Genomic DNA, 22389 nt, shown 5'->3' with positions numbered 1-22389 from the left:
AAGAATTCAGCTCTTTTGCCTGTAAAAAAAAACATACAATACCCCCCCCAACATTACAACCCACCACCCACATACCCCTAATCTAACCCAAACCCCCCTTAAATAAACCTAACACTAAGCCCCTGAAGATCTTCCTACCTTGTTTTCACCATGCCAGGTATCACCGATCGTTCCAGGCTCCGAAATCTTCATCCAAGCCCAAGCGGGGGCTAGACATCCATCATCCGACGGCTGAAGAAGTCCAGAAGAGGGTCCAAAGTCTTCATCCTCTCCGGGAAGAAGAGTAGATCCGGACTGGCAACCATCTTCTTCCAAGCGGCATCTTCTATCTTCATCCGATGAGGACCGGCTCCATCTTGAAGACCTCCACCGCGGACCCATCTTCTTCTTCCGACGACTTCCCGACGAATGACGGTTCCTTTAAGGGACGTCATCCAAGATGGCGTCCCTCAAATTCCGATTGGCTGATAGGATTCTATCAGCCAATCGGAATTAAGGTAGGAAAATTCTGATTGGCTGATGGAATCAGCCAATCAGAATCAAGTTCAATCCGATTGGCTGATTCAATCAGCCAATCAGATTGAGCTCGCATTCTATTGGCTGTTCCGATCAGCCAATAGAATGCGAGCTCAATCTGATTGGCTGATCGGATCAGCCAATCGGATTGAACTTGATTCTGATTGTCTGATTCCATCAGCCAATCAGAATTTTCCTACCTTAATTCCGATTGGCTGATAGAATCCTATCAGCCAATCGGAATTCGAAGGACGCCATCTTGGATGACGTCCCTTAAAGGAACCGTCATTCGTCGGGAAGTCGTCGGAAGAAGAAGATGGGTCCGCGGTGGAGGTCTTCAAGATGGAGCCGGTCCTCATCGGATGAAGATAGAAGATGCCGCTTGGAAGAAGATGGTTGCCGGTCCGGATGTACTCTTCTTCCCGGATAGGATGAAGACTTTGGACCCTCTTCTGGACTTCTTCAGCCGTCGGATGATGGATGTCTAGCCCCCGCTTGGGCTTGGATGAAGATTTCGGAGCCTGGAACGATCGGTAATACCTGGCATGGTGAAGACAAGGTAGGAAGATCTTCAGGGGCTTAGTGTTAGGTTTATTTAAGGGGGGTTTGGGTTAGATTAGGGGTATGTGGGTGGTGGGTTGTAATGTTGGGGGGGGGGGTTGTATGTTTTTTTTTACAGGCAAAAGAGCTGAATTCTTTGGGGCATGCCCCGCAAATGGCCCTTTTCAGGCTGGTAAGGTAAAAGAGCTTTGAACTTTTGTAATTTAGAATAGGGTAGGGCATTTTTTTATTTTGGGGGTCTTTGTTATTTTATTAGGGGGCTTAGAGTAGGTGTAATTAGTTTAAAATTGTTGTAATATTTTTCTAATGTTTGTAAATATTTTTTTATTTTTTGTAACTTAGTTCTTTTTTATTTTTTGTACTTTAGTTAGTTTATTTAATTGTATTTATTTGTAGATATTGTATTTAATTAATTTATTGATAGTGTAGTGTTAGGTTTAATTGTAGATAATTGTAGGTATTTTATTTAATTAATTTATTGCTAGTGTAGTGTTAGGTTTAATTGTAACTTAGGTTAGGATTTATTTTACAGGTAATTTTGTAATTATTTTAACTAGGTAGCTATTAAATAGTTCTTAACTATTTAATAGCTATTGTACCTGGTTAAAATAATTACAAAGTTGCCTGTAAAATAAATATTAATCCTAAAATAGCTAAGATATAATTATAATTTATATTGTAGCTATATTAGGATTTATGTTACAGGTAAGTATTTAGATTTAAATAGGAATAATTTATTTAATAAGACTTAATTTATTTCGTTAGCTAAAAATTATATTTAACTTGGGGGGGGTGTTAGTGTTAGGGTTAGAATTAGCTTAAGGGGTTAAACAATTTATTAGAGTAGTGGTGAGTTCCGATCGGCAGATTAGGGGTTAATACTTGAAGTTAGCTGTCGGCGATGTTAGGGAGGGCAGATTAGGGGTTAATACTATTTATTATAGGGTTATTGAGGAGGTAGTGAGGCGGATTAGGGGTTAATACATTTATTATACTAGCGGTGAGCTCCGGTCGGCAGATTAGGGGTTAATAATTGTAGGTAGCTGGCGGCGACGTTGTGGGGGATTAGGGGTTAATAAATATAATATAGGGGTCGGCGGTGTTAGGGGCAGCAGATTAGGGGTACATAGGGATAACGTAGTTGGCGGCGGTATACGGAGCGGCAGATTAGGGGTTAAAAAATTTAAATATAGTGGCGGCGATGTGGGGGGACCTCGGTTTAGGGGTACATAGGTAGTTTATGAGTGTTAGTGTACTTTAGAGCACAGTAGTTAAGAGCTTTATAAACCGGCGTTAGCCCAGAAAGCTCTTAACTACTGACTTTTTTCTGCGGCTGGAGTTTTGTCGTTAGAGTTCTAACGCTCACTTCAGACACGACTCTAAATACCAGAGTTAGAAAGATCCCATTGAAAAGATAGGATACGCAATTGACGTAAGGGGATCTGCGGTATGGAAAAGTCGCGGCTGAAAAGTGAGCGTTAGACCCTTTAATGACTGGCTCCAAATACCAGAGGGCGGTAAAAACCAGCGTTAGGAGCCTCTAACGCTGGTTTTGACGGCTACCGCCCAACTCTAAATCTAGGCCCAGGTTTCTTATTCTTCCTTTTCTTTTGATTCATTTAAAACTTGATTTTAAAGCTTAGCAGAATGGTGTAAATAAATTCCCTGTTTACTGAATGATAAATGACCATCATTATGTAGCACTAAAAACACATACACATTACTTTTTGTTTGATGTTGTGTTTTGTTTTGAAGCAGAATACGTCTCTTTGAATTTCTAAAGAGATTCTGTGTTTGTTCCGCATTGCTTTAGTTTGTATTTATAGGGCTCTAACATAACTGATATTGTACTAATTCATTAAATGAGGTTTCACTGACTCACAGTTGGCCTCTTATCATTGTGAGGGATTGGAGTTTTATTAATTACCTTCTTAGTGTATGTTCTTTATTTATTTATTATCAGTGTTGCTTTTTAAGACAAACTAACATAATAAAATCATTCCTTTCCTTTTTTTTTTTTTTTAAGCATTTATTTATTACCAACACAAGGTACATTACACAGTATACAAAGCAGGTCACAGTGCTACACCATGCAAGGAATAGCAGAGGATTGCAAAAATAGTATATAAAAAAAAGGAAGACCAACAGCAAAAGACGGTAATACAATATCTACTCTCCGGTACATTAATGTATTTCAATCACAGCAATCGTATTAACCGTCAGAGTTTTCTACTTATTACATTGATTTCTAGACTATATGGGTATGCACCCTAATGTTGGGATTTTACATTTATTACAAGCGAACACAAGTAATCACCTATCAGTTATAGAAGGAAAAAGAGGGGAAAAAAAAAAAACATGTTGTATTGTTGTATAACTAAGGTTTGGACGGTTGCTTACAAAAATCAGCAAACGAGAGCCAGACCAAACAAGACAAACAACAAAAAGAGAACAAAAAAGAGAAAAAAAAAAAAAAAAAGGAGAAAAAAAAAAAAGAAAAAAAAAAGTCTTCTCCCAGTCCTCTGCCCCCTCTCCCCTTCTCATCTATGGGATCGATTGTCTCCAGAGTTCTGGATAACTATCTGATAACATTAGTTGTAAGAATTCTGCTGATTTACTAAAGTATCTTAATACTTGTAGCTGAACTTCCTTAGGTTGACTTAAGATAACTTTATCCCATTTTACTAAAAACTTTTTAATCTTGTTTTCTTCGAATATTTGTGGGTCCTGCTATTCTAGTAACATTTGATATTGGATATTACGGGTAACAGAGGCTATACTTGGAGCATTTCTATCCTTCCACATTCTTAAGATCATCTGTCTTACTAATAATATTATTGTGTTTATCAGAGATTTATTTTGAACCTGGTCCTGTATCAAGAAAAAAATATGTACCGGCTTAAGTGTTATTCTGACCGGTAGAAATCTGTTTAGCCAGAATTCTACCTGTTTCCATAGCTTAATGATTTTAGGACAGGCATAAAAGACATGGAAGAGATCAGCATAAGGGAATCTACATCTGAGACAGGCCGTGTTTCCTTTCCATTTAGCTAATCTACTGGGAGTAAGATATGCTCTGTTTAATAGCTTCAAATGCGATTCTCTTATTGCCATATTACTGGAAAATTTCTTTACCCTATTAAAACTCCTTTGAAAGAATCCTCGGTCTAATTCAGGGAAATCTTGTTGCCACATACATAAAAGACTATTTATTCTTGCCTCTGCATCCTTAGAGATAAGTAATTGATATATATATGAAATAGAGTGCTTCCCAATGGAGAATAAATTTATAACCGGCTCTAATGGGCCCAATGACCAGCCTTCCCCCTCCAGTGTCTCCAGACTATACAGGAAATGCCTGATTTGGAGATAGGCAAAAAATGATCTTCTATCTAAGCTGAACTCTTTCATTAGGGATTCAAAGGCTTTTACCTGGTTAGACAGTGGGTCTACCATCTGGCGTAGGAATATCAAATTATTTGCTGACCATTTCCCAAAGGCAGAGAAGGTACAACCACTTTCAAAATCAGGATTTCCTCTAATGGGTAGATATTTAGAGAGGGTGTGCCTAATCTTTAAATTTTTACAGATTTTATGCAAGGCTATAATTACATTATGTATTGTAAATTTTAAAGTGCACTTTCGCGCCTTTGAATGGTGTGAAAGATGTAATAATGCTTTGGGCACGTAGGGAGATGCAATATGTTCCTCAATCTCGAGACTGGTGACATAATTAGCATTGGTTAGCCAGTCGAGAGCAATTCTAGCAAAACAGGCTAAATTATAGTTTACCAAATTTGGTAGGGCAAAACCGCCCATTTCTTTTGGATGCATTAATCTAGCTAATGCGATACGGGGTTTTTTAGAAGCCCAAAGAAAGCGGGAACACCCTGCATTAAATTTTTTGATGTCAACCTTTCGTAAAAATACAGGGATGTTTTGAATGAAAAATAAAATTCTTGGGAGGGTTCGCATTTTAATTAATGCAATCCTTGCCGAGAGTGACAGTGGTAATCTTTCCCACTTCTGCATCTCCGAGAGACATTTCCTCCATATAGGAGTAAAATTTAAATCGTACCATTTTTCTGGATTTCTAGAAATATTAATTCCTAGATATTTGATAAAGTTATCAGTTAATTTAAATGGGTTTTCCAAGAGGCTATTTTTTTTTTTAAATTATTCAGAGGATTTCTGATTTAGATAAATTTACTCTATAGCCGGTGAAATCACTAAATTCCGCCAATAGATCTACTATAATTGGGATATTTTTCGGAGAATTCCTTATATAGAATAAGATATCATCCGCGTAGAGGGATAGAGTTACCTTTTGGTGTTTTAACTTGATACCTTCAAGTATTTCTCTTCTTTTTATAGCTAGAGGTTCTATTGCCAGATCGAACAGCAGGGGTGAGAGAGGACACCCCTGTCTTGTTCCTTTGCAGAGAGTTATTGGCGGAGAGAGAATATTATTTATACTCAGATATGAAATAGGATTTTGATGTAATAGGGAGATATATGTAAGGAAGTGTCCTAAAAAACCAAAATTGTTTAGTGTCGTAAATAAGTGATCCCATAGGACAGAGTCAAAGGCCTTTTCGGCATCGACTGTCAGTAGAGCAAAATCGTGCTTCAAGTCTGACCCTGCCCTATGGGAAGCTCGTATATATTCAATCAATAGCATCGCCTTTCTTATATTTTTCTGCGCTGTTCTGCCCGGTATAAAACCGGTTTGATCCGGGTGAACCACGTCTCCAATAACTTTTTTAAGGCGAGAAGCTAATATAGTTGCTAAAATTTTATAATCGTTATTGAGGAGTGAAATAGGTCTATATGCATCGAGTGAATTGGGGTCCTTATCCTTTTTTAGGATCAGTGTGATATTGGAAGCCGTAAAGTTTTGGGAGGGTTTGCAGTGTGACAAAAAATAGTTGTTAAATAACTTAGTCAGCGTGGGAGCAATCTCTTCCTTGAGTATTTTGTAGAATTCGATAGGCAATTGGTCCGGGCCTGGCGCCTTGCCTAAAGTTGAATCTTTAACAACTTTTATAATCTCCTCGACTGTAATCTCCTTATTTATTATATTTAACTGAGCATCAGAGATTTTTGGGATCTTAATACTATTCCAAAACCTGTCTTTCGTTTCCTGATTGACTTCAGCAGGAGCATATAACTTCTGAAAAAATAGAAAAAATTGCCTGTTGATATCCTTTGGGGTATTAAATTTTTGGCCTTCAGATACTATTGATCCTATGTAATTATTTTTCCTTTTGCTTTTCGAAATATTAACCAGCATTTTTGCCATCCTTGAGGAGGCAGTACCAAACAGCGCTTTATTTTTGAGTTCAGCTTGTAACTGGTTTTGTGTCAAGAATATTTCCCTCTCTTTTTTAGCCCTCTGATAGATGTCCCAATTCTCTCTACTCGAATTATCAATATATCTAGTGAATTTATTCTTCAATGCATTAGTTAGTTGAAGTTCCCTTGCATTTGTCTTTCTTTTCCTTTTGATCATGTAGGCCTTGATCTCCCCCCTAAGAAATGCCTTGGCGGCTTCCCAATATATTTCTGTCTTGTGGAAATATTCCTTATTTAATGAGGCATAATCCCTCCATTTTTGAGTGAGCCAGTTCCGAAAGTGGATATTGGCCTGGAGAAAGGAGGGGAAAAAAAATTTGCCCCACAAATTCTCTCTGTTATTCCCCAGCTGGACAGACATAGAGATGATAGCATGGTCCGATAGAACTATGTTCTTAATATCTGACTTAATTTCCAAGCGTAGAAGTCTTTCCGTTACCAGGAACATATCTATTCTGGAAAATGTATGAAAGGTCTTTGACTCACACGTGAACATTTTCTCATCCGGGTGTTGTGTTCTCCAGATATCCCTTAGCCCGAGACCCTTCATAAAAGATTTCAGAATTTTAGCCTCCTTTCTGGACCTATAAGAACCGCTTGCTCTTAGTCTATCCAGCTGGGGAACACAGACGCTGTTAAAATCACCACCAATAATCAGTTGTGAATCTGCTAACTCAATTAATTTTGTGTATAGCTCATCCCAAAAGTCTGACCGACACTCATTTGGTGCATAGAGGTTGCATAGTGTATAGTGGCATTTGTTAATTTCTACTTCTAAGATAATATACCTGCCCTTTACATCGCTATACTGTGATATTAGCTGAAATTCTAATTCCTTATTAAAAATACAAGCTACTCCTCTCTTTTTTTTGACTGCTGAAGCCGCATACACCTCCCCAATCCATCCCATTCTTAGTTTCTCTATTTCCTTCAGACTCAGATGTGTTTCCTGTAGGAAAGCAATATCAGGTTTATGACTTTTTAGATGGTGAATTATTTTTTTCCTTTTAATGGGGGAGGAAAACCCCCCCACATTCCATGACACTAACTTAAGTGAGTTTTTCATCTCTATTACAGTACCTTTTTAGAACTACTAACAGCACCCAATAGTGGGGAGTGACGACAAGGGGAGACCGGGAGGGGAGAGGGAGAGAGGAGAAGAAGAAGAAAAAAAAAAAAAAAAAAAAAAAAGGGAAGAAAACAACAGAAAACAACAAAGAACAGACAAAAACAAAAAGAAACAAAATAAATAGGTGGTAGAAAACGACCCACCAAATAGCCATTTGCTTAGTTCAAAATCAAAATACAGCTTAATTCAGAATTTCTTATTTTTCTAAAAATTGCTTAACTTCCTCTACTGTATTTAATATAACTGTATTAGTATCAAGAAAGATTTTGATTTTAGCTGGGTAAATCATTGTGGCTCTATATCCTGCATTAATTAGTTTTGTGCACCAAGGAGCCATCAATCTCCTCCTGTTAAAGGTTTCCACAGAAAAATCTTGGAATAGAAAGATACGTTCTTTGTCTACCTCTATAACACCTTTTTTCCTGTAGTAGGAGAGGAATCTCTGCTTGTCCTGAAAATTCAGGAGTTTCACTAAAACTGGTCTTTTAAATTTTGAGCCATTATCTTTCTTTGGCCCCAATCTGTGAGCCCTCTCCACAGCTATCTCTGTACCATTTAAGGGCATGTCTAACAGTTTTGGTAATGTAGTATTGATAAAGGTTATTAAATCAGAGAATTCTGAAGTCTCAGGGAGACCCACTATTTTCATATTGTTTCTCCGCGACCTATCTTCTAGGTCGTCGATACGTGCTTGCAGAGTATCAATGGTCTTAGTATGTGTATTTAAGCATGTTTGATGAGTGTGCTGGAGATCCTCAATGTCAGAGATCCTATTCTCCATTTCTCCTAACCTGCTTGAGACCTGTTTAAGTTCGTTTGTCAGAGTTGCTAAATCTGTTTTAACTTCTTCAAAGTGTGGTAGAAATAGATCCGACATTTGTTTTACCAAATTATTAGTATCTATCATAGTGTTAGAGCTCAGTATAGACTCTGTTGCCCCTGTTTCTACACCGCCTATACTTGACCTGGGCTTTCTGTCTTTTATTTTTGGTGGCATTGTGTTTATCTCCGGTCTACTAATCCCTAAAAATTTGTCCATAAATCGAAATAGGTGGGGGAAAGCAAAAGCTATACAATCCACGTGCCTGCGTGTGTTTTTATTAAAGTGTGAATACCTATATTTATCCTTGAGGTAAAATTTTAATAAAGTGTGTAAAACTGTGTTTATCTCTTAAAGTGGTATACAAAGGAGCCTAGCAGTATTTTTTAAAAAAGAGGGAAAAAAAAGAGAGAGAAAAAGAAGAAAGGAGAAAAAAAAAACGGTTAGTTGCAAAAGTGATTCAATAAATATATAAATAATATGTAGCTATACGTGCCCTGTGTGTGTAAGATCCACCGTTCCTATATCTAAAATATTCCTGCTATGTGGGATTAGTAGTTCTATTAAGGTATTAACCGTTTAGTTTAAATGTGGAGAAGGAAGGCCACAAAGCTCAACAGATTCCTAAAGAAAAGGAGGACAGATAAACATGTATGCATGTAAACTCAAAAGGATAAATGGATAGTTAACCCCTATCAAAGCCATAGGGGTAGACCAGTTCCAGCACTAACTTCTCTCATACTACATGAGTCTCAACTGTCTTTACAAGTAAAGGCTTGTCTAGGTAGATAGTATAGTTTATAGACACAACCTAATGCAGTTATAGACAGTTTAAGCTTAACCTTGCATATTAATACATGTAGCAATTGACTGTTCATATAATATTCAGCAGAGGAGAGTTTTAACCCCGCTATCAGTAAGATGTATAAGCTAACCAAGTAAATTTTGCTCCTACTGATTCAGTATATCATGTATATAGATAGAATAAAAAGAACAAAAAAAAAAAGGGCAGAGAGCAACTCATGAGATTACAATATTATACAGTGAAATTGCAAGAGAGGCAGAGGCAGTTCACTTTATGGTTAGAATTTGAAGCCAATAGTCCTTAGAGTCTCTGCCTTTGCTATAACCGTACTGTTCGTTTAAGCCCAATAAGACAGAGAGCTCAGGATAGGAGATAACAATAGTACATCCCTTTAAGATATAATGTCAGCTTTTGAATAGTCCCATTTGGACAGCCCAATGGATATACTTCTACAGTCAGAACTTTTCAGGCAGTGAAGGGAGGCACCGTATTCAACAGCTTTTAAGGTTAAGCAGTCACCTCAGCTCCACGGCACCGTAAATCTCCCCCCAACCTTATTTATCTCAAATTTTCATGCCTGTATATACAGACCAAACGATAAATTTTCGCTGCTTGATGCAAAGAAGGATTGTACAGCTATTTACAGTGCGTAGGGGTATATGTCTATGACAAAAAACAACAACTTATCTTTTTCTTTGTCGGTGTCCTTCTCCTTCAGCTGCTCGATAGCAGCAATGCAACTTCTGGCCTCCGTAATAATGATGACCCCAGAGGTATAGTGACCTTCCTCTCACCTCCTATCCCGGGGTAGACAGATCATATAGCAAGCCATATAAAGATAGAAGTACACGGCACCTGTGCACCGTATCACCTTACAATCGACACTGGAACCCGGGGTTCTGGGAGGTTTACAATCCACAGGAGACGTTGGATACTGCTATCTTGCCGTCTTCACTTAAGCTCGATACTCAGTGGAGGATAATGGTGCTTTCAGCTGCGTAGATCGCGTCTTTACCGGAGTCTCACCCACTGGTCACCGGGATACCGGATCTTGACTTGCCTTGCCTTTCGATGACCTCTTTTTTTTTTTCCTCCTATCCCGGTCCGGAAAGAGTCAAGAGCGGCGAAAACCACCCTAACCCTCTCTAGACACCGGGGTCCTGGGAGTACAGTGAGGCGGGCTCACAACAAGCTGTGGAGTGGTGCAGCTGCTTCTACCACCTGTGACTCTAGCCAATGAGTCTTACAGCAATTTAGACTTCCCGCTATCCAGAAAGTGCAGCGCAACATGAGGTATGAATCCCCTCGAGTCCGGGCACAGTCTTAGGCCAGGGCGAGATCCACCACAACGGCCGTGGAAAAGCCTGGGGGTGCCTGTGTATCGATGGAGTACTCAGGACGCCAGTTGCATGCGTCCACCTAGGCACCTCCTACAACCGGAAGTCGGGAAGCATATTACTTACCCAAAATCATTCCTTTCCTAATGCAGACACATTTACAAAAACTAGGGAACAAAACTGATTAAGCCTAGAAATTCACCTCAAATTCTTAAAATGGTATACCAAATGCAGTAGCAGTTTTCAAGGCCCTAATTATATCATATTGTACTTGAAAATTAAAGGGACTTGAAACCCACATTTTTTCTTTCACAATTAGATAGAGAATACAATTTTAAACAACATTCCAATTTACTTCTATTATCTAATTGGTTTCATTCTTTAGATATCCTTTGTTGAAGAAATAGCAATACACTTTGGTGAGCCAATCACATGAGGCATCTATGTGCAGCCACCAATCAGCAGCTACTGGGCCTATCTAGATATGCTTTTCAACAAAGCATATCAAGAGAATTAAGCAAATTAGAAAAAAGTAGTAAATTGGAAAGTTTTTAGAATCCCATGGTCTTTCTAAACCATGAATGAAAAAATTGGGTTTCATGTCCCTTTAACCCCTTAACGACTGAGGACGTGCAGGGTACGTCCTCAGAAAAAAGGCAGTTAACGCCTGAGAACGTACCCTGCACGTCCTCAGTGTGGAAAGCAGCTGGAAGCGATCCTGATCACTTCCAGCTGTTTTCCGGTTATTGCAGGATGCCTCGATATTGAGGCATCCTGCAATAACATTTTTTACCCCTCCGGTGCAGAGAGAGCCACTCTGTGGTCCTCTCTGCACCGGACATCGATGGCCGCATTCATTGGTGGGTGGGAGCTGAAGTGGGAGGTGGGTGGGCGGCCATCGATGGCTTCTTGGTCAGAGAGGGGGGCGGGATCGGGGGCGGTATCACGGGGAGGGAGCGGGTGGGAACCACTTACACTACAGAAACGTTTTTTTTATTATGGGGAGAAAGGAGGGATAAAATCCCTGATTAAAGTCATCTAAGGGATCTGGGGGGGGGGGGGGATTAGTCTTGGGGGGGGGGGGGGAGCTGCACTTCAGAAAAACCAAAAATAAAAAAAAATAAAAACATTTTTATATGCAAACTGGGTACTGGCAGACAGCTGCCAGTACCCAAGATGGCCCCCAATAAGGCAGATGGGGAGGGTTAGAGAGCTGTTTTGGGGGGGATCAGGGAGGTTGGGGGCTAAGGGGGGGAATCTTACACAGCAGCATATGTAAATATGCTATATATAAAAAAAGGATACCTTTTATTTTAGTACTGGCAGACTTTCTGCCAGTACTTAAGATGGCGGGGACAATTTTTGGGGTGGGGGAGGAAAGAGAGCTCTTTGGGAGGGATCAGGGGGTCTGATGTGTCAGGTGGGAAGCTGATCTCTACACTAAAGCTAAAATTAACCCTGCAAACTCCATACAAGCTACCTAATTAACCCCTTCATTGCTGGGCATAATTCACGTGTTGTGGGAAGTGGCATTTAGCGGCCTTCTAATTACCAAAAAGCAACACCAAATCCATATATGTCTGCTATTTTTGAACAAAGGAGACCCCAGAGAAGCATTTACAACCATTTGTGCCATAATTGCACAAAATGTTTGTAAATGATTTCAGTGAGAAATCTAAAATTTTGAAAAATTTAACGTTTTTCTTTATTTGATCGCATTTGGCGGTGAAATGGTGGCATGAAATATACCAAAATGGGCGTAGATCAATACTTTGGGTTGTCTACTACACTACACTAAAGCTAAAATTACCCCAAAAAGCTCCCTACATGCTCCCTTATTAACCCCTTCCCTGCTGTGCATAATACACGCATGGTGCGCAGTGGCATTTAGCGGCCTTCTAATTACCAAAGAGCAACGTCAAAGCCATATATGTCTGCTATTTCTGAACAAAGGGGATTCCAGAGAAAAATTTACAACCATTTATGCCATAATTGCACAAGCTGTTTGTAAATAATTTCAGTGAGAATCCTAAAGTTTGTGAAACAATTTGTGAAAAAGTGAACAATTTTTTTTATTTGATCGCATTTGGTGGTGAAATGGTGGCATGAAATATACCAAAATGGGCCTAGATCAATACTTTGGGATGTCTTCTAAAAAAAAATATATACATGTCAAGGGATATTCAGGTATTCCTGACAGATATCAGGGTTCCAATGTAACTAGCGCTCATTTTGAAAAAAAGTGGTTTGGAAATAGCAAAGTGCTACTTATATTTATTGCCCGATAACTTGCAAAAAAAAGCAAAGAACGTGTAAACATTGGGTATTTCTAAACTCTGGACAAAATTTAGAAATTATTTAGCATGGGTGTTTTTTGGTGGTTGTAGATGTGTAACAGATTTTGGGGGACAAAGTTAGAAAAAGTGTGTTTTTTTCCATTTTTTCCTCATATTTTATATTTTTTTTATAGTAAATGATAAGATATGATGAAAATAATGGTATCTTTAGAAAGTCCATTTAATGGCGAGAAAAACTGTATATAATATGTGTGGGTACAGTAAAAGAGTAAGAGGAAAATTACAGCTAAACACAAACACTGCAAAAATGTAAAAATAGCCTTGGTCCCAAATGAACAGAAAATGGAAAAGTGCTGTGGTCATTAAGGGGTTAAGGTGGGTGAAATAAGCATACAGGCTATTTATCATGCATATTAGTGATCACATTCAAGCTTTTAGTTTGCCTCTAAGATGTCTTAAATTTTTTTTGTTTTTACTGGAATAGAATGTTGACACATAAGCAAAACAAGAGAATACTGACTATACCTTGGTATGCGCATTTTTATATGCTGTGGTGTGATGTGGGTAAATCTACAGGAATGTCGTGTAGGTATAAACAAAACGTTGTTGTAGTGGAAATTATATATATATATTTATCTATTTCCCTAATTTGTTTACTCTTTTATCAGCTTTTGAATGTGATTTATAGACATGTTTAAAAACTTTTAGTCTGTCTGAATTTATACATAGTTTTGTAGTCATGGTGTTACTAGTGCACAAAGAAATATTATCTGATGACTTCTGTTGATCATGCAGTTTTAAATACATTTCTGGGGGGGACTTCTGGGCAGGGGCCACCTTAGGTCGCAATATTCAGAGCTGCTCCGGCTCATAAGAAAATGTCTTTATATCCTTACTAAGTAGTGACCAGAATTAACCATTCTTAGTTGTGATAGAGTCCTGTGTCAAAGGAGCCGTGTGTCATGTTACCTGGTGGAGTATACCGGAGATTACTTTTGGGCCTCGGCCCTATTCCCTTACCCCCCAGCAGGTGTCTTTAGACGCTTACTGCAAAGCAGTTAGGTAGTAACTGCATGCTTCTATATCTATTGTACTACCTTGACATGGAGGAGCTATATTCTGCTATCAAGCCCTTTATGGAGGAATGTAAAGCACAAATATGTATGAGAGTGGACCGAATAATTTCACTGTTGACGGCAACCTCTTCAGCGAATGGTGTGACTCGACAGCGGGAAACAGAGCAGACAGAGTTGCGGTTGCCCCCCTTATAGCAATCCAGCTCCACAGAGTACCTGATTGCAAGAGACAATAGGGCTTTAGTGCAAAGCTTACCTAGTGCTGACTTTTCTCCTCCAACCCCAGAGACATGGGTCCTTGAGTCCTCGGAGCATACTTTGAAGGATTACAGCCCCATCAAAGCCTCCCCGCAATCTATAGTTATGTGCGGTGCACAAGATCTTCTACTGGATGAACAACTGTGGCGATATGATTTGGGATGGCTCTCGCCGACTGCCTGTAGGGATGCGGCTGGATCTAATGAGCAGAAGATGAGGTCTCTCAACACAGGTCCCAGTAATATAGATTGGGAGAAATGCCGCTAAGTTAACAGCGTGAACCGTTCTCTAGGGAGCTTTCCCTGCCTTCATAGCTGTCCTAACTCGTTCTTTTGTTGTTCCAGTGTCCTGGGCCCCCAAGTGCAAGATTTGTGATGGTCTGCCAATGTGACTCTTGCTCTCCGATGCTTCCCTACAGAACAGGAGTGGGCTAAGTATAGTTTGGCCCTATGCATATGTTTCAGCAGTTTACCATTGGGACATTTGTTCATGTAGCTTGTCCTATTGAGTTATACATCATCTCTGTCACTGATAGTTCATTTGTATTATAGATAGAGGGGCTTTACACAGTTACTTGTTTAGCTTAAGCAACCTCTTCTCCACAAAAAACATATTTGCTTATCTGTTTGCTGTTCTATGCAGGGTTCACTAATTAGTGCTTATCAGATTGTGTGAGACACTTTATAATGATGCCTGCAATGGTTGAACTGCTTGCACCTTCATAAAAAGTCTGGTAACAGTTAAGTAATCGCACAAATATGACACTATACACTATTGTTATGCTGGAACTTCTCTCAATTATAGTTGTAGTAGCTTCTGTATATTCACTGAGACTATTTGCATGTAATGTATTATTTAGGTAGATGAGCTGATCTGTGAAATTCACAATATTATCTTTAGACATGATTTCCTCCTGATAGCAACATATTTTGTTTAATTGTAGAGGCCCAAAAGTGGCTTGTGCGTGTTAAATATTGTATCTCCTATTGAGCTGTTGTTTTATTATATCTGCAGAGGCCCAAAAGGGGCTTCAATTTGATGGGAGTACATATATATGTTAAAATTAATAGATAATAGTTTTTTAAAAGCTTTACAAATGTGTCATTCTTTACAAAAATATATATTATACCTTTCTTATATTTCTAGAGGTCCAAAAAAAGTGGCCTGTGCAGTTTGTATATAGAGGTCCAAAAGTGGCCTGTGCAGTTTGTATATAGAGGTCCAAAAGTGGCCTGTGCAGTTTGTATATAGAGGTCCAAAAGTGGCCTGTGCAGTTTATTTACAGAGTTCCAAATGTGGCCTGTTCAAGTCTATTCAAAGAGGTCCAAAAGCGTCCTCTGCAGCGTATTTACAGGGCTCCAAAAGTGACCTGTGCAGTTTATTCAAAGAGGTCCAAACAGGGCCTGTGCAGTTTATTTATGGAGGTCCAAAATTGGCCTGGGCATTTTATTTACAGAGGTCCACAGTGGCCTGTGCAGTCTATGTACAGAGGTTCAAAAGCAGCCTGTGCAGTTTATTCAAAGAGATCCAAAAGTGGCCTGTGCAGTCTATGTACAGAGGTTCAAAAGCAGCCTGTGCAGTTTATTCAAAGAGATCCAAAAGTGGCCTGTGCAGTCTATTTATAGAGGTCCGAAAGTGGCCTGTGCAGTTTATCTATAGAGGTCCAAAGGTGGCCTGTGCATTTTATTTACAGTGGCCCAAAATGGCCTGTGCAGTTTATTTACAGAGGTCTAATAGTGGCCTGTGCAAGTTAAGTATTGTATCTCTTATTGAGTTGTTTTATCATTTTCATGTATCCAAGAGTGGTCCTATAATTATTCTTTCCTTCTACTCCCCTTTTCTAGTAAACTTTGGTATCAAGCAGTCAAAAGGAGGCTGCTATTTTTTATTCGGGGTCATGTTTTGGAAATGTATGTTACCCTACAAGGGGGAAATCCTTATTTGTAACTTAAATATTAAAAAAAAGATGTTATATTTTGTGTTAGGTTTTTGAGTCTCTAAAACATTGATTTCTGAAGCGCTTAGGCTGTAGTTCTGTTTAGTGTAAAAATGAATGCGCTGAATGCTATTTACTTTGTGTGTACTTGCAATGTATGTTTTAACACCTTAATAAAAATTATTAAAAAAAATTAAAAAAATTAAAAATAAATACATTTCTAATTTACATATATTATCAATTTTTCTTCATTCTCTTGGTATCTTTTGTGGCAGCATTTTTGCAAGAATATTATCCATTTGCAAGAGCTTTAAATATGCATAAAATTTTGTCTTTGATCTTTAACAAATTTACAAAGAAAAATATGTAATCATATGATTGTAGCTTTAGTTACTTGTGTTATTATTTTATTATTTTTTGTGTTTTTTTCCACATTTGCCATTTGATGAAATGTCTAATTTTAGTTCATTATCATATTTATAATAGACAACATTTCCTTGTATGTGCAAAAACAATGTAACTTAAAGGGACATGCCACCCACATTTTTTCTTTTATGATTTAGAAAGAGAATGCAATTTTAAACATCTTTCTAATTTACTTATATTATCTAATTTGTTTTATTCTCTTGATATTCTTTGATGAAAAGCATATCTAGATATGCTCACTAGCTGCTGATTGGTTGCTGCACATAGAAGCATCGTGTGATTGGCTCACCATGTGCATTGCTTTTTCTTCAACTAAGGATATTTAAAAAATGAAGCAAAATAAATAATGGAAGTAAATTGTAATGTTTAAATTTCTATTCTCTATCTGATTCATGAAAGAAAGATTTTGGGTTTAGTGGCCCTTTAACTATAGTTGGGAACCTCTAAGTGACCTATATCCATGCATCTTCCCAAAGATCATGCAGTGTTCTATAATAGTTTTTTGTATCTGTGACTACTGAAAAATGAAATTCTTAGCGGCACAACTCCATGCTCTTGCATGTTATATCTAGTTGTTTCAAGAATACATTCCATGTTGTGACCTTGATCAAATCAAATTATTTTTCCCATTCATTTGACACAAAACATATTTTAAAGCTTTTCAGTGCAACAGTTCTTTGTGCCTGTACAATTTTATTCACATTACAAGGTACAGAGTGCTACGGTACCTCACTGTAGTATTGAAATTAGTTTTTATTGGCTTTGTTGTGGAAAATGTTTTTATGTTATTTACTGCTAAAGTTCTTTTGAATCTTCTTTCTGGTTTATTAAGGTGAAAATCTAGCCAAGTACATTGGGAGGTTTCTGCTTTATACAATTTTATTTAACGATAATGGGAATTAAATAGTTTTTATGACTACGAAGAGTGTAATTATTGGGAAACTTCAAGTCAATGTGTTTCATGACACATCTATATAAAATATTTTCTCAGGGGAACATTCACTCTAAAGGAAAATGATAATTGCTTTATTCCAGTAGATGCAATTTTGTATTGGCAAATCAAGCATAAAATTGATGGTTAATATGTTTCTGGAAGACACAGTTGAGAAATACAATTTTTATATTGTTTTTATCTTTGTCACCTGGTTACAAACTATTTATAATTTCACGCGTTATATGATTTAGTATTAACTATTTTAATGTAATTTTTTTAACATTCCTCTCTTTCTTATTTGCAATTTTTGATTGAAATACTGCTTCACAGTTGTTAATATAATATTGAGCAATAAATACATTTCTCACATTCTACTGAAAATGTCTGCTGTCTTTATAATATATGTCTTTTTCTCTCATACAGGAATCATATCAACATTTCTCAACGTTCATCCGTTTGGAGCTAATATAGAATACTTGTGGTCTTATCTTCAGCAGTTGGATTCTGGGGTAATTTTATATACATATTTATTTAAATTAATTCATTAATTAATGCATTTATTTATGTAAGGCTGAGGAGGAGGATTTTTCTTATTACAGTAAAGAACAGAAGATACTATAATCTTGAATCACAGTTATTTAGTGTGCATACAGCATAGTTTTATTGTATTCTCAGTGTTAAGACATTTTGGGGGGTAGTTATCAAGCCGTCTACTTTACCTGCCTTCGCCGGTCCAATACGCCCGCCTAAGCTCGCCTACCATCGCCGCCGCGGACCTTCAAAATTTTGCCTAAGTTATCAAAAAAGCTGTTAAAAAGCCGCGCACCGAGTACGAGGCGATGAGCAGCGGACTGTGAGAGTTATCACTCATCCGATCTCGCTGCTCTTCGGCTTTTTGACAGCTTTATTGATACCCCTGTCACTAAGCACCCACACTAACTACACTGTTCTACCCCCTATACCGGCACCCCCAGAGCTCCCCGCAACTCAATAAAGTTATTAACCCATAAACCGCCGCTCCTAGACCCCGCCGCAACTCTTATAAATGTATTAACCCCTAAACCCCCGCTCCCGGACACCGCCGCCACCTACATTATACCTAGTAACCCCTATCCTGCCCCCCCTATACCGCCGCCACCTATAATAAAGTTATTAACCCCTATCCTGCGGATCCCGGACCTCGCCGCAACTAAATAAATAGTTTAACCCCTAAACCGCCGCTCCTGGACCCCGCCGCAACCTATATTAAACTTATTAACCCCTAATCTACCCCCCTACACCATCACCACCTATAATAAGTTTATTAACCCCTATCCTGCCCCCCCTACACCGTCGCCACCTATAATACATTTATTAACCCCTATCCTGCCCCCCCTACACCGCCGCCACTGTAATAAAATTATTAACCCCTAAACCTAAGTCTAACACTAACCCTAACACCCCCTAACTTAAATGTTAATTAAATAAATCTAAATAATATTTCTCTTATTAACTAAATTAATCCTATTTAAAACTAAATACTTACCTTTAAAATAAACCCTAATATAGCTACAATATAAATAATAATTATATTGTAGCAATTTTAGGATTTATTTTTATTTTACAGGCAACTTTCAATTTATTTTAACTAGGTACAATAGCTATTAAATAGTTATTAACTATTTAATAGCTACCTAGCTAAAATAAAGAGAAATTTACCTGTAAAATAAAAACTAACCTAAGTTACAATTACACCTAACACTACACTATACTTTAATAAATTATTCCTATTTAAAACTAAATACTTACCTGTAAACTAAACCCTAAGATAGCTACAATGTAATTAATAATTACATTGTAGCTATTTTAGGATTTATATTTATTTTACAGGTAACTTTGTATTTATTTTAGCTAGTTAGAATAGTTATTAAATAGTTATTAACTATTTAATAACTACCTAGCTAAAAGAAATACAAAATTACCTGTAAAATAAATCCTAACCTAAGTTACAATTAAACCTAACACTACACTATCATTAAATTAATTAAATAAATTACCTACAAATAACTACAATTAAATTAAATAAACTAACTAAAGTACAAAAAATAAAAAAGCTAAGTTACAAAAAATAAAAAAAATAAGTTACAAACATTTAAAAAATATTACAACAATTTTAAGCTACTTACACCTAATCTAAGCCCCCTAATAAAATAACAAAGCCCCCCAAAATAAAAAAAAATGCCCTACCCTATTCTAAATTAAAAAGTTACCAGATCTTTTACCTTACCAGCCCTTAAAAGGGCCTTTTGCGGGGCATGCCCCAAAGAATTCTGCTCTTTTGCCTGTAAAATAAAAATACAACCCCCCCAACATTAAAACCCACCACCCACATACCCCTAATCTAACCCAAACCCCCCTTAAATAAACCTAACACTACCCCCCTAAAGATCATCCTACCTTGAGTCGTCTTCAGCCGGCCAACCACCAATGGAACCGAAGAGGAGATCCGGAGTGGCAGAAGTCATCATCCAAGGGGCACTGAAGAAGTCTTCCATCCGATGAAGTCATCATCCAGGCGGCGCTGAAGAGGTCTTCCATCCGATAGAAGTCTTCATCCAGGCGGCGTCTTCAATCTTCATCCATCTGGAGCGGAGCCATCTTCAGACGAGCCGACGCGGAGCCATCCTCTTCTTCCGACGACTAACGACGAATGGATATTCCTTTAAGGGACGTCATCCAAGATGGCGTCCCTTCAATTCCTATTGGCTGATAGGATTCTATCAGCCAATCGGAATTAAGGTAGGAAAAATCTGATTGGCTGATTGAATCAGCCAATCAGATTGAAGTTCAATCCGATTGGCTGATCCAATCAGCCAATCAGATTGAGCTCGCATTCTATTGGCTGTTCCGATCAGCCATAGGTGTAGACATCTCCCATAGGAATCAATGGGATGTCTGGCAGCAGCGAACATGAACTTTCGCTATGGTCAGACTCCCATTGATTCCTATGGGATCCGCCGCCTCCAGGGCGGCGGTTTGAAAACCTGGTACGCTGGGCCGGAAAAGTGCCGAGCGTACCTGCTAGTTTTTTGATAACTAGCAAAAGTAGTCAGATTGTGTGCGGAACATCTGTAGTGACATAAGCATCGATCTGTGTCGGACTGAGTCCGGCGGAACGAAGCTTACGTCACTAAATTCTACTTTTGCCGGTATCTACGGCTTGATAACTAAGGCGAATCAGCCTCGCCACAAATACGCTGCGGAATTCCAGCGTATTTGAGGTTGACGGCTTGATAACTAGGGGCCTTTAACTCTGCATTACTGATCAACTCTCAGCCATCTAGCGGCTGTCTGAGTATTGCTAATTTGTTTTTGTGTATATGTCCTGGTTTAGAAATAATATGCATCATTTAGTAAATTTCACTCATTATTTCTTGGATGTACTGAGATCTGTCTAATCAAGTGCAATAGCATCAGCCTTTTGGTATTATTCTGGTTATGCTTTAATTTTATTTTGTTAAGGCATTAATGATGCCATAAGTGAAATTAAAGGGACATGAAACTCCTATTGATTTTGTATTAAACTTCTGCTTTGTCCCATGCTCACTAAAAAGGCCAAAAAGCATAACCTTTAAACTAGGTTTTTAGTTGCATTTGCGTTTTTAGCCTCACTAGGAAGAATGGGACAAATGACAATTTGAAACACAAAAGCAAGAGGCGTTTAGAGGAAGATTTATCAAGCTACATTCACAGATTTTGAGGAAGTCTCTGCAACCATAAGTGCTTCTTTATCCTCTCAGCCACCTCAGATGTTTTGACACTCGCTTGCTAGGCAGGGGGCACAAGAGAGCTCTTGTGCAATGTTACAGTTTACCATGCTGTGGCTATTGCAGGCAGATAGGTTCTTTACTTGAGAATGTATCTGCCTGCAATCAATGTTCCCCTTAATGTCTTTATAAGGAACCCATGCTGATACCTTTCAATAATAGGTCTCTGAGTGCTAACTGAGCCACACACTTATTGAAGAAAGAAAGAGTACATTTGAAGTTGTCAGACACTTTTTTTGAGGACAAATATTAGGGGATATTGGCTACACTGTGCTGTAATCTGCTTCTTAAAGGGATGTCTGTGCACACAATAAACACTTTAGTATATTCATTTGTAACTGCAATAATTCTTTACAGCCCTTTTTTGTAGCAGAGTTTGGATAATCTGCGTAGAGATAATCTAATGGCTTTATCAAAAGGACAACACACACTACATACTAAAGCTAGGAGGAAGATTATGTCCACTTTTTCGTTCAGTTATAATTAATGGACAGCCTGCTCCAACATTGTTATTGTTTAAAAAGATAGATAATCCCTTTATTACCCATTCCCCAGTTTTGCATAACCAACACAGTTATATTAATATACTTTTTACCTCTGTGATTACCTTGTATCTAAGACTCTTCTGACAGCCCCCTGATCACATGGCTATTTATTTATCATCTATGGGCTTGTTTTTTAGCCAATTAGTGCTGTGTCCTGCACAACCCCACAGGAGAGAGCACACTGTTATCTATATGGCACACATGAATTAGTAGTCTGTTGTGAAAAGCTAATATAAAAGAATTTGATAGGAGGCTGTCTGTAGTGGTTTATAAATTTAGAGTTATAAAGTATATCAATATAACAGTGTTGGTTGTGCAAAGCAGGTTTCAAGGTGCCTTTTAAAGAAGTTTAAAAAGTATTTGAGGGGACTGTGTATTGTGATTTGTTTTCCCCTTTAATGTGTTGCAGTAATCAATTTTAACTGCTGAAGTGTATACACTTTTTTAAAATTAGCTAATTTGCCTTTATTTTGTTATTAGAAATGCCTTTTTTCCAATTTCATTCCCACCTATGCTATATATTTCAGTACTAAAATACTGGTTATAGAAAAGATATGTAAACATGTTTTAGAAGAAAGTACACTCCCA

At 38.0% G+C, this 22389-nt stretch overlaps 1 protein-coding gene across 4 annotated transcripts in view; it reads left to right on the top strand.

Moving 5' to 3' along the window:
- Window positions 1–22389, top strand: part of ENOX1 (ecto-NOX disulfide-thiol exchanger 1) — a 1465540-nt gene that overhangs the window by 1414340 nt on the left and 28811 nt on the right. For all 4 annotated transcript variants that reach the window (XM_053707980.1, XM_053707982.1, XM_053707981.1 and 1 more), the window contains one exon: window positions 17874–17959. In XM_053707980.1, coding sequence (XP_053563955.1) covers window positions 17874–17959 — 86 coding nt within the window. The remainder of the gene's footprint in view (window positions 1–17873; window positions 17960–22389) is intronic.

The sequence above is a fragment of the Bombina bombina genome, chromosome 3 (assembly GCF_027579735.1).
Source record: "Bombina bombina isolate aBomBom1 chromosome 3, aBomBom1.pri, whole genome shotgun sequence".
In the NCBI taxonomy this organism is placed as follows: domain Eukaryota; kingdom Metazoa; phylum Chordata; class Amphibia; order Anura; family Bombinatoridae; genus Bombina; species Bombina bombina.
Note: the sequence above shows the minus strand (reverse complement) of the source record. Positions and strands in the feature narration are given on the sequence as shown.